The sequence below is a fragment of the Protopterus annectens genome, chromosome 5.part0 (genome assembly GCF_019279795.1).
Source record: "Protopterus annectens isolate FY-2018-M chromosome 5.part0, PAN1.0, whole genome shotgun sequence".
Classification (NCBI taxonomy): Eukaryota; Metazoa; Chordata; order Ceratodontiformes; family Protopteridae; genus Protopterus; species Protopterus annectens.
This window is the reverse complement of record NC_056735.1, coordinates 287,108,645-287,122,263: the sequence shown is the minus strand read 5'-3', so window position 1 is coordinate 287,122,263 and position 13,619 is coordinate 287,108,645. Positions and strand designations below refer to the sequence as shown.

The following is a 13,619-nucleotide window of genomic DNA, read 5'->3' as shown; positions in this document are numbered from 1 at the left end:
AGATGTGTTTGCCTTTGGTTTTGCAGCTTTCGGTTTGATATAAAAATGTTGAGGTCTGAGTACACCCTCAGAAGCCGGTGCCTGCTCAGCAGCTCCAGACCCATCCGAGGGAGATACATCCATCGGTCCAATACCTTGAGTATCTTGTGGCATGCCGGACTCCACATGGGTGTCGGTAGAGGCCTGCGATTCGAAGGTAGCAGGTATCAGGGGCTGTGAAAGCGCCTCACTGAGTACCGGTGACTGGCTTAAGAGAAGCTTTGACGTCAGTTTTGGATCTCGACTGCCTTTCTCTGTCCTTTTCTTTGTGTTTTTTATGTACTCTGGTAGTTGGATTGCTATCCGACGACATTTCTGGGTAGTTAAATCTGTTTCCAAAATACTTAGATGCAAAAAATACCGACGCTTAATAGTGCGTTGGTTAAATCTAGCACAAAACCGACAGCCAGGCATGTTGTGACCAGGGCCTAGGCAAGGAATACAGTATAAATGGAAATCCTTATGAGGTATTTGCTTCCCACAAGTAATACAATTATTAACTTTTTCTGACATCGGTAAAAAGCAAGAAAAAAGTTTCCCCAACGGGGTACTTAGCTTTAGTGAAGACTTCGGTTCTGAAACTCAAACTCGAATATTTCAGTAGTCGGCCGACCGGCACTTGCGAAATGCTTCTGCTTCGGGCACTGCGTGGCAAGAAAGACTAAAGAAAATGGCATCGGCTGCATGTTTTATACCCCTGACGACCTGACGTCATGGAAGAGAAGACAGCAACCGACGCAGGACCCAAGACTTTGGAATTCAGGCCGACTGAGGGCAACCTGCCAGCAGATTAGCCAAATGTAATGACTGCAACAGTGAAACACGAAGAACATCTTGGCTAGGCTTGCAAGGGCCCTAGGGCCATTAGCCTAATAACTTTCCATGATCCTATGGTCTGGTGAGATACATACCAAAGGGGGTTTTATAGTCTTTAATTGATCCAATTAGTGCTGAAAATAAGGGGGGCAATAACATCTTTAGACATTTAGGTTATACTCCCTTGGAGATTAGCTGCACCAGGTAGAAGAATTTCCTGACAGTTTTGTTATATGTTGATCAAAAGAGAGGGAGAGTTATACTTTATGTTCCCGGATCTCTACATAATTTTTTATTTTATCTAGCCCTGTTGTGCTCTGATACTGCTATGCAGCTGTGTATGAATGTGACTGATTTTTTAAAACTGATCTACTCTGAAACTGCTCTGTATATATAATTCTGATAAATTATCAATGCAATTCTAAATCTGTATGATTAGCTCTTGCTTTTGCTACTATTTGTAAATAAGTTTACTCTGTAGTATGTTATTCCGGCTAGGGAAATTACAGTAACTTTTTTTCTCTTTTACTGAACTTTGTCTTTTCCATACTAATGAATAGAGCTGTTCTCCCTAGGGCTATGCTGAAAGGGATTTGCTTTTGGTGATCCAGTCAGGCTGTCCTGATAAATGTAAATAAATAAACTGCATATAACTTTGACATTGGGCATAGCCAGTGCTATGTGCAGGGGGGGGGGGGGTATCTACCAAATGTGATAATGTTGCATTACTTAGCATTTAACTTAAGCCCATTTTCAATAAACCTGGCATTTATAAGTGTATGTTTCTGTTGTAGGGTTTCCCTATTAAAGACAGTTTGACAATGACTCCCAGGTTCCAGTCATTCAAAAACTATATGAGTTCTGTCAGTGAGCCACAGGTACTTGTTTTTAGTCAGTGGGATAGAGAAATAAATAATGAATATGTTCAACTTCATGTGCTAAACTGAGAACCATGCAATTTTATTTCTTTATTCCATAGAGCTGGACTCTACACAGATATTGCTTCAGATTATCCCATGAATATGAGCATTCTTATTTTTCATGTTTAGTTTAATATCATTATTTATTTTACTGCAAAGAAAGACAGTCTCTCTATGTTTTGCAAACACAGATTTGTACAAAGACGTTGAAATTTTCAATTGAAAAGATCTGTCAAGACTACAGAAATCTAGCAAATATAAATGTACAGTATGAATGCAGTCTCATAACTTGGGAAGTATCTAATATCTCCTCCCCAAACTTAAAGTATATCCATTCCTTCAAGTATCATTCTAAATACAAAACCGACCCTTTCCTACAGCTAATTATTTTTTGTCACACTGAAGCAATTTTCTTATTATATTACTACAATTTTCATGACAACAATTCACTCAGCAAACAACTGATGCTCATTTTACCTTTAAGTTGCTCTCTGATTCTGCTGCTTCTCTTCTTCCTCATCTGTCTGTCTCCATATTGGCTTCATGCAAGGAGCTTATGATTCCCTCTGAGCCTCCCTGCTTTCTTTCATTGTCCATCTCACCTGCTATGCAAATACACTGTACCCCCTTACAAAAAATCCCTCAAGCATGCCCACACATTTATTTTAATATGTTATTTCTCTCTTAGAAACAGACATGGTTTCATCCTTTGTCTTCTTATTCTCATTTTGCACTGAATATAAAGTAAAGTCACACGACACTCAGCACCTTTCCTGCTGCTGAGCACATTTTCATTGCTTACAAGCCAGCAAGCTGGGAAAAAGTTCACTGTGCCTTAGAGTGACTTCAAAATGAATGTAATATTTTTCCAACAAGCATAAATTGAACAGCCCAGTACTGCGCAATGACACCAAGGGCATTTGTATGGTTCTCAGTTTAGCACATGAACGTTAACAGGAGTTAAAGGGCTCCAATGACAAACTTCAACTATTTTTTTTACATATTTTACATAGCTGTTTTCAATGTGTCAATCCTGGCTGAACTTGCTCACTATACATCACTCATCAACCCCTTCAGCCTATATCACACTTCACAGCCCTCTCCATCCCCCTACTCCACTCCTTTTTGTTTTCCACACAACCTTACCTTATTTAATTCATCTCTGCACACCTTTCCTCTACCTCCTCCTCTTTCCTCCTTAATCACCTAAGCTACCTGAAGACACCTAGCCTACACTCTCTTATAATCTCCTTCTCTCCATCCTTTTTCCTTTAATAACCACAATACGAACACCTCTCTTGTACTAAGATATTACTTAATTTGAGACAGTGAGGTAAAACGGAGTGATCTCTGATATCTTTTTAAATACTGCATTAGAATTGTCTCAGGTCTCACTTATCACATACTAATCTATGTAACAAAAAATACTAACACTGACTTTTTCCTCACATATTCTCTTCAACTCATGTCACTGTTTTCATTTCTCTCTACTATGAAACATATGTTCTGTGTTTTTCTCTGTACGACATGTTTTCACTCGTATGTTTTGTAATGTAACATGATACTTTATGATTGAACATATCTGTACTTGATTTTTGAAATATTGGGATTGTGGAGCTTTTCTCCCCGGGCTTTTGCAGAAAATGGTCACTTTTTGGCCCAGTTGGACTCTCCTGGTAAATAAATGTCAAATAAATAAAATAAATAACTAATAGTACATGTAAACCATTCATTACAGCTCTGTTGACTTCTTCATGTTTTGCCTTATGGCTATACGAGTTTAATAAACAGAGGTTTTGAGCACAAATCCTAGTGCTGCAGGAGTCACTGACTTGGAAAAAGCTATTGTAGCCGCAAGCCATGTCATGTCTAATTCACAGCAGCTAACAGAATATATAGTAACAAGCAAATTATTAAGTACCAGTTAGGTCTGCAAGGTAAACTATATCACACAGTTTGTTATGATATCAGGACATTGATGTAAACAAGCAATGCTCACTTTACAATTACTCTGCATGCATACTTTCCATCTCTATACCTGGATATCTCTGTACGACAGCAGCAGATTAATGACAATGTCAGGAGTGAGAACCTCTGTATTGTCCATACGGAGTTTAATCCGAGACAACTCTTTTGCCAGCTCATCACCCTGGTACTTTTCTCTGGCTTTCCTGATGTCATTTAGCAGAGTTTCTTTGTAATAGGTACTGTTCAAATGAAATGAAACACATGGAACTGTTACAATATTACACAAAATTAATTCAAGTTATTCTAGCATGTTCTAACTGCACAGCTTAATTACAGCATGCAGACAACAGTTATTTTTGCAATACGGCTTTAGCTAGTACACCACCTTTAGATGAACTACATCAAACCTGCTCTAATGGCAGCCTTCCTTTAACAAATTATGTCCATAGAATATCTCTGTTAAAAGTGTTAACATTTTTATGTATCAATTGAATGGTTATATTTTAGGAAATGATCCACTGTGGCATAAAATTACTAGCAGCACTACAATATACAGTAAAACTGAGCCGTTATGTTACCAATTTTTATTTTTAATTCCTCGCCATAAAAGCAACTTCTGTAAAACAACTATAAAAACGTAATTTGCAATGCACTGTACTACAATTCTAGATACCTAACACACTTGCCAAAATATACTGCACTTAAAAAAAACAGGAAATACAGTCTCCCTAAACGGAAATAACTTCCTCGAAACTTAACAGAACATTGCAGAGCATAGACACTAGTTTAAGGAATATCACAATAAAAATTATTATATTACTTAATTCGTGAAGCTGACTGGCAGAACAATATATGGAATTTTTGAATCAAATCAAAGCCTCTAATCTTGTATTTTAGCTCACTAATGCATGTAAATAAATCCAAGAATGTGACCTTGATAACTTTGTAAACTATAGCGCTAGGTGATTCAGTCATATTGACTAATGTCACCAAAATGGGCATAGGTGGTTACTGCTGATAAGTGGGTTAAGAACCCAAACTACTCCGACCTACACCAGGGCCCCATACTAACAGTTGGAGGGTGTATGCACCCCTATTGGCCAGTGTGTGCCTTCCATAAAGCCCAGCAGCCCTGGGTCAATAAGCTACTGGCCAGTTGGTGTCTAGTTGCCCAACCTGGGTTACCTGGGATAACTCTGTTGAGTGAAAGCAGGACATAAAACCAATAAACTTGCCAAACATGAAGTGAAAATCATTACACTTAAAGTAGTTTCACTAACAGGATGCAGCTTGGAAGTGGATGACATGATAATACGTAGGAGGCTGGACACTGTATGTATCCAAGAGACAAGATGGAGCACTTGGCTTGGATCCAGAGTCTACTACTCAGGAGGGGGGTAGGCTAGAAATGGTGTAGGAACTGTGGTGAGAGATTGGCTTCAGAAGGCAGTGAGGGATATCATCAGAATTAATGACAGACTCATGGCAATCAGACTCCAGTGTAATGATAGGGTAGTATTTATAATCTCAGCCTATGCCCCACAGCAGGGTTGTGATAGTCAGGCTAAGACTGCATTCAGATAGCAGGTGCAGGACCTACTAGATAAAGCAGGGCAACAGGAATTGGTGTTGATAATGGGTGACTTAAATGTACATATCAGGACTGACAGAACAGGATATGAGGACTGCCTTGATCCACATGGGTGGGGCAACAGGAATAAAGGAGAAACCATTCTAGACTTCTGTCTGGGGAAATGGTTTGATAGTGGCCAACACATGGTTCAGAAAGAGAGACAGTCACAAGATCACATACAAGAGAAGCCAAAATGCAACTCAAGTAGACTTCCTCTTAGTAAGGAAAAGGCTCTGGGGTAGAATCCTTGACTGCAAATTCAACCCCAGTGAAACAGTCGGAGCACAGCATAAATCACCGGTTGCCACAATCTGCAAGCAGTGGTCAGAGAAGGCTCTAAGGTCAACAGAGGCCAGGTTAAAGACCTGGAAGTTGACTAGAGAGAAAGTACAACAGTTCAAATAATTACTCAGGGCTCTTGCACCCCAAGCAGAGGAGAAAATAGGTGGAGTTGAAGAAGAATGGCAGCGCTTCAAAACAGCAGTGTTAGGACTACAGAACTGATTTGTGGCCAGGCCAGGTATGGAAATAAGGTACATATCAAAAGCTGTTGATGGAATGCCGAAGTCAAGGAAGTCATCAAAAGAAAGAAGGAGTGCAGGAAAAAATGGGAGACAGAAAAGACCGATCAGGCTAAGAAGGAATACTGGTTGGCTAACAAAGAAGCTAAGAAAGGAGTTGCAATAGCAAAGAATAGGGCATCAGAGGCACTCTACCAACTTCTGGAAAGTGACTCAATAGGTGGTACAAAGAAACTACATCAGGTTTCAAGGCAAAGACAGAAAGATACAGAAGATAGTGAGACACCCTTCATAAGAGATGCCAGCAACAACCTGCTCACCTGTCTACAGGACATCATTGGCAGATGGAAGGAGCATTTCCAGCAGCTTCTGAATGAAGAAAACCCCATAGAAGCCGTACTGCCTCAGAAACAGCCTACAATGACAGAATATGAGGAGTCCACCCTAGAAGAAATAAGAATAGCACATCCACAACTATGGGCACTACAAAGGCATCAAACTCCTATCACATTGCCCAAAAGTTCTGGAGAGGGTGAATGATAAATGGATACACAGAGTAGTAAAATATAAGATGGGAGATGAGCAGCTTTGATTCAGATCAGGATGCAGCACAACTGACCCAATGTTTGCAGTGAGACAGATACTTGAGAAGAAGCTAGAGATGAGGAAAGAGTCCAACTGGGCATTCCTAGACTTGGAGAAAGCATATGACAAGGTCCCTAGGAAGCTGACTTGGGCAGTACTGCGGTGGCTTGAAGTCCCAGAAACACTGGTAGAATTAGTGCAGGCTATGTACAAGGACCCAATGACTCAAGTATGAACAGTGTTCAGCCTCACAGAGGGGTTCCCAGTGAGAGTGGGTGTACACCAGCATTCAGCTCCGAGCCCACTGCTGTTCATACTGGTTATGGACTACATTAGCAAGCTGCTTGGAGGGGACAGATCAACAAAGTTATTGTATGCAGACAATGTGGCATTACAGGCAGACTTTGCAAGAAATTCAGCAAAGGATAGGGGAATGGAATGCAAAACTCAAGGCACATGGGATGAAACTAAGCACAGATAAGACAGTGGTAATGGCAACAAATTGGGGAAATCAGAAAAAGCTAAAAAGTGAGATAGAAGGGAAGATAGTGGAACAGGTAAATAGCTTCAAGTATCTGGGAGGGGTGGTTAAAAAGAAGGGAAGTCTGAATGAAGAGGCCAAAGCTAGAATCAGTCTCTCAGGTGTAGTCTATGACAGAAGAATGCCAAAAAGCTGAAAAGTAAGGTATACAAGACAGTGGTGCGACCAGTACTACTGTATGATATAGAAACATGAGCAGTAAAGGCAGAACAGAAGAAGAAGCTACAGGTGATGGAAATTACTTGCCTGAGAAGGGTGATAGGATGCACACTGTGAGACAGACAAAGAAATAAGGATATAAGAGCAGAAGCCAAAATAGCTCCAATTGCAGAAAAGATCAAACAGAACAGATTACTGTGGTTCGGACACATGCAGAAAAGCAGAAGACAATTTGGTGAAGATGATTTGGGACAGACAGGAAGAAGGTAAGAGGAAACGAGGACGTCCAGCAAATAGGTGTATGGATTGTGTGAAAGAAGATCTGCGATAGTAAGGCAAGAGTGTGGCACTGAATCGAGAGAGATGGTAACAGTTACCATGATACTCTGACCCCATGTGTAAAAAGGGGGCTGATGATGATGGTGACAACTTTGGTGATTATGAGTCATCTAGCCACCCTAATGTCAGAGCAGCTGGATAAGGAGAGTGGGTGTGGGCAGTAGATATTGGCTCCCTTATTCTGGGTAGCAGACAGTGGTCCGGCCTACTGTAATACCAGCACCTACTGCAGACAGAGGTACAAAGCATGCAATGCATGGATCAATGATGTGCACTTAACACTTCAAGCTGTGTTTTTGAAGTAGGCTTCAAGTGTGTGTGTGTGTGTGTGTGTGTGTGTGTGTGTGTGTGTGTGTGTGTGTCTGTTTGTCTGTCTATGCCTGAGTGACATCATACACAGGCAATGTGGAAGGAGTATTAGGAGCTCTTACCTGTGAGCATGGACATCAACTGTAGGGCAGAAAACTAACCTATACTTTCATGGCTGCCCAGACAATCATCATATTTCATCTAGTTCTTATCTCAGTGACAGAGAACGAACAAGCTTAGACAAACTTCAAGACATTCAGTAGGCACAGAGGCGGAATAAATACACAAAATAACAAGGTCTCTGATTATTTCATACAAATGTCATACTAAACACTATCAACGTAGACAACAGTAAGGGTGTGAATTACTTGCAAAAACACTTTAGTAAACAAACTTTATGGCAGAGCAAGCATTAGTTTGGGATGATCTGGAATACAAGACAGAAATGTGGTACAGGAGGGTAAGAACCCTATCTTGCACCTCCAAGGTCTGGGATTCATCCCTAACTGCCTCCATTTACTGCTGGTATAGGGTTTGCATGTGCTGTCTATGTCGGTGTGGTTTTCTCCATGTATTCTGGTTTCTTCTCTCCACACAGAATCATGCTGTTTCACTGGCTACTGCAAACTATCCATGTATGTGTGTGTGTGTGTGTGTGTGTGTGTGTGTGTGTGTGTGTGTGTGTATATATATATATATATATATATATATATATATATATATATATATATATATATATATATATATATATATATATATATATAGATATATATATATATATATTTATATATATATATATATATATATGGTTTCACTTCATATCATCGAATTATCATTTCATCGAATTGCAAATCATTGAGACCAAATTGTCAAAAACTCATAACACTGAATCTCAAGTCACTGAAAACTATAAAGCAGCTAGAAATAACATCCCAGACACAGTTTACCACATTTATGCAGGGGGGGTCAAGCCCCCCGGCACCCCCCACACCCAAATCCAAGGACACACTACAGTGGGGTAGGAAATTACCTTTTTCCCCCATTGTAGTGCGACCTTGGAGTTGGTATATTTAATGTACGGCGGGTGTGGGGGTGGAGCCCCCCACATGGGGTGTGTGCAGGGGGGCTTGCCCCCCTCATAAACATAGCAAAAACTCTATGGGATGTTATTTACAGCTGCTTTATAGTTTTCAATGATTTGAGATTCGATGTTATGAGTTTTCGACGATTTGGTCTAGATGATTTGCAATTCTATGAAATGATAATTTGATGATATGAAGTAGAACCAAATATATATATATATATATATATATATATATATATATATACATATATATATATACATATATTATATATATCCATATCTATATATATATATATATATATATATATATATATATATATATATATATATATATATATATATATCTATATCTGATATATTGCGGTGGTGGTGCTGCAGTAGCATTGTCACCTCACAGTAAGACATTGTCCTGTTTGATTCTCAGCTAGAGCGTCTTCTGTGTGGAGACATGCGTGAATGGGTGTACCTTCGTTGAAGGTTGTGCATCAGGGCCGGCAACTCGGCACGAAGAAATCTACTGCCAATCATTGGCAGACCGGAGTTCCGCTGTGGCGACCCCTAACTGGGAAAAGCCGAAAGACACAACACAACAACATATATATATGTACATATACATACATATATATATATATATATATATATATATATATAGATATAGATATATATATATATATATATATATATATATACATACATATACTTATACCGATATATTACACCTATACCTATATAGATATAGATATATATATATATATATATATATATATATAGTTATATATATATATATATATATATTACACCTATACCTATATAGATATAGATATATATATATATATATATATATATATATATATAGTTATATATATATATACACAGTTACACAAGCAGGTCCATTATCGAGCAGAACAAAGAAATAAACTTCCTTAAACATTCTGCCAGCACAATATTAACGCTCTCATGGCTACTCCCTTCACTTCATGGGAATAATTATTATGAATAACACCAATCAACTTGTGTAACCTTAATTTTTGCACTTGAAAAATCGCTCTGTGTAGTCAAGTATTCTCTATACATTTCCATACCCTGTTTACCTGTTACAGGCAACACCATCTGTTTTTTGAACTTCACTTCTCTTATTTATAACCAAGAAACACAGAGTATCTTTAATAAAGCCTTGAATAGCAGAGGCAAATTCTTTAACTGATCCAGGAACATAGCTATCAGTTCTTTTTAGAACCCTCAGCAGAAACAGTCTAAAAACTGGATATCAAACATTTTTGTGAATCACTGGACTGCCAAATAACACTGTCAACATGGGTACTCAGCTTTTAAAATTTCTAAAAATTCTGTCAGAACATAATGATTGGTGAACAGATTTAGCTACTTATTGCCCAAATGTTATACAGATGCACCTTCTTATAGAACTTATTAGAAGTGTGCTAAGGCTAGTAATGTTGTCTAACATATCCATCACTACTACTGCTTCGCAGTTGTCTGATTTCTTAATTCCAATAATTTTGCCTCTTTGTAAGTACATTAAATCCCACTTTTTGCCAATGCGAGATTAAAGAATTTGCAAGTGGCCAGACTCTTTTACACAGTCCTTAATTCCAACTCACAAATTCTTCCAGAGGTAGCTAATGTCAGCTATAGGAGGAATGAAGGTAGTGTTTATCAGTGTCATAGCTGCCTCGTCAAGTGCCCAGTGCCGGTCTTCTAAGTCCCACCTCACCCCCTTTTCTCTTCAACTTGAAATGCCCCCCCCACAAAAAGGACATCAGCTGACTGTAGGAAGACTTGCCCCCCAACTGCTAGAATGAAGAGGAAAAAAACACTTTTTGCCACCATTTCAGTACTTCTTCAAGAACTACACTACTGCTGATTATTCTAAGCAAAGTATCATCACTTGTTTTGGGGAAATGTCACAAATATAAACATAAATTTAACTTACAGGTAAAAGCTGTCAACTCTGCCAACAGTGCTTCATTTCCTGTCCTGTTTATGTTACAAAACATAAAACCCCTCTCAAGTACACCAGTTTTAATTGCAAAATGGTTTCTAGTAAATAAATTAAAAACATTTAAATGGGTACAGTCCTTTTGCCATTGATAATATCTCATTCTCCCCTCCTGCCTTGACCTTAAACTGCAAAGTCTTCTATCTCATGCTGAAAAGTCTATGTCTGATTCTGGCCTTGCAGAAGAATTGGAGGCTCTGCTTCCACTTGGCCCAGGTCCACTTTTGGAACTAACTGAGCAAGCTTCTTGATCTGTTAAACCAGTCTCAGTGATCTGCACAGTCCAGTGCCTCTGGATAACAAAACAAATATCTTCCTTTACCGCAAAGATTGTGTTTTCTCCATTAAAGCAGTTTGCCGACTGGATTTTTCCTTTCCTGCCAATGGAACCAATGGAACATGCCTTACTCTAGTCATGTTTTTTTTAATCTCCCTTTACAGCTCCTTTTTGTTTTTGAGAGAACTTGTATAGTGTTTTACTTACAACGGCTTAACAGAATAGTGCACCTAGCCAGCTGTGACACATGCAACATTTTATGTTGCTAAAATTAGACAACAATTAAAGCAGGAAATCTATGAACATCAGTATGTGTTAAAAAAGAAACAGACAGTATGTTTTAATAGACGTAGTTTAGTCTGTCTGAATTTTAGGAAATTTAAATTCTTTATACTGGTTGTCTTTATTTTGTCATTTGGAGAGGTCATTACAAACCCATGCTAGAAAAATGTGAATTGGAATGGCAACTGAGGCTTAAATATATCAGTTGCACAAGTTCTAAATGATGTTACTTCTACAAAAAGTGTTTTGCATCTAAAGCATGACAGAGAAAGTAATGGACACATGCTATAATGAAATAAATTGTTGTTCTTTGCCAGACTTTTTATAAAATAATGTTTTTACAGCATACATTTTTACACACTTTTTTTCACCAAATTGATTTTAGGTCATGTGAGTGATTGTCTTGTGATTTGTGAATATTTAAGCAGATTGTTCATTTTACAAAATGTATTCTGAAATCTTATGTGAAACAAAAGCACTTGAAGCAAATTAAAGGAATTCAACTGGACTCCAAATCAGCAGGTCCTTATTAGGTTTCTACCACACTATTGGTTATTGCCATTTTCTTTAAAAAGCTAACTGGTTATCTGTCCCTGTGACAGCCATCCTTTGTCTTTACTCTGTAAGAATTATCAGTGTTGGCTCTCTCCTCCTGTCAATACCACTCTTCGTTTCACTTTGGGCAGAAAGGCATTTCCAAAGCTGAGTCAGTCTGCTGGAACCAATCACCTGCTCAAATACACAATGAACCCACACCTGAAAGCCTTCAAACCAAGTATAAAGAACATCAGAAATAATTCTATGAATGTAATTGCTTTTGTGACTCAGGCTAATAAGTTAAGGCACCTAACTGATATGTTAAAACCTCCCAGTTAGACAAACTACCTTATGCAGCCCTTTATTAAAATATTTTTTTTTCTGTTCCAGATATCTTATTTTAGTTGTTTCAGTACAAATATTAATTATTTCATGCTTAGCATGCATTTTCATATGTGAGTTCATATTCCTATGACAGAAGACTGGCTTCTTTCTAATTATATGTTGTATCAATTTAGTCAAACTTTGCCCAGGTCATGGCTGAAAACCATCACTGAATCATCAGTCTACCCAGTAAATAAACAGTTCATTCATACACTCATTAAATGAAATTAAAGTTGTAATAATGTCTTAGCTCAATTTTGCCTCAACATTTTGTAAATAATGGTTGTGCCTAGTCATGTGATACCCCATGTCAGTTTACACATGAGGATGCCACAACACACAGTAAGGACTCAGTTATACCAGATGTCCTGTGTCTCTTCCCATAAGAAACTTTAAAGTCTGTAAGCAAAATAGGACAGTCCTGGACATTATTAACTATGGAAACATAGTCCATCTGTCAACTCCACTATGGCTGTGTCTGCCATAGTATGATGAATAGATGGTTCAGGTTCATGGACATTTCTGGACTCCAGTCTCCATATCAACATCCTTGGGATGTAGTCAGTTTCACTTTCTCTATCTGCCTTTCATTTTCTGGTACTGTGCTATAGAGTTCCACTGCTTCCCACTATCAAGTCTTATTCCACAGGAAGCCAGTTCCCTTGTGAACAGTCTGAATCACATTCTAAAAATATTCCTAGAACAGTTCCTTAGCCATGTGATAGTTTGCACATTACTCCATCTATGGTGCCAGCCTGTGTCACCCATCCATATCCCCCACCAACTTGTCTATGCTTCTGGATGGTCATCCAAAGGATGCTGTTGTCATATATGACCCCCTGACTGCTTTGCACTTTTTCGTTCATTTTCCTTGATGATGAAGGTCATGCAAACAGTCAGACTCCGCAAAAGTCCTACTAGCTCAGTACTGGCCATAGCAGATGTGGTCTTCACTACTTCAACTATACCTCCTGTAGAAGCCCCTGACAGTGCACCACAACATTACCCTTCAGGACAAGCCTTCTGATAAACCTAACCATGACAGTCGCACCCAAAGACTCAACTTCGCTTCTTTATTTCCACTAACTGGCAGTGTTTATCTGAGTCATACGGTTCCTCTTACCTTCACAAAAACCATCTACTCATAAAATACAGGAGGACAACTGGCCTTCTGGTTCTCTGTGAGTAGCAGTCAGGTCTAGACCCTT

At 38.7% G+C, this 13,619-nt stretch overlaps 1 protein-coding gene across 1 annotated transcript in view; it reads right to left on the bottom strand.

Annotated features, from left to right (window-relative positions):
* MAP3K15 (mitogen-activated protein kinase kinase kinase 15) overlaps positions 1-13,619 on the bottom strand; it is a 1,833,462-nt gene that overhangs the window by 1,222,214 nt on the left and 597,629 nt on the right. Inside the window, exon 5 of the mRNA XM_044072272.1 lies at positions 3,814-3,982. Within this exon, the coding sequence (XP_043928207.1) occupies positions 3,814-3,982 (169 nt within the window). The remainder of the gene's footprint in view (positions 1-3,813; positions 3,983-13,619) is intronic.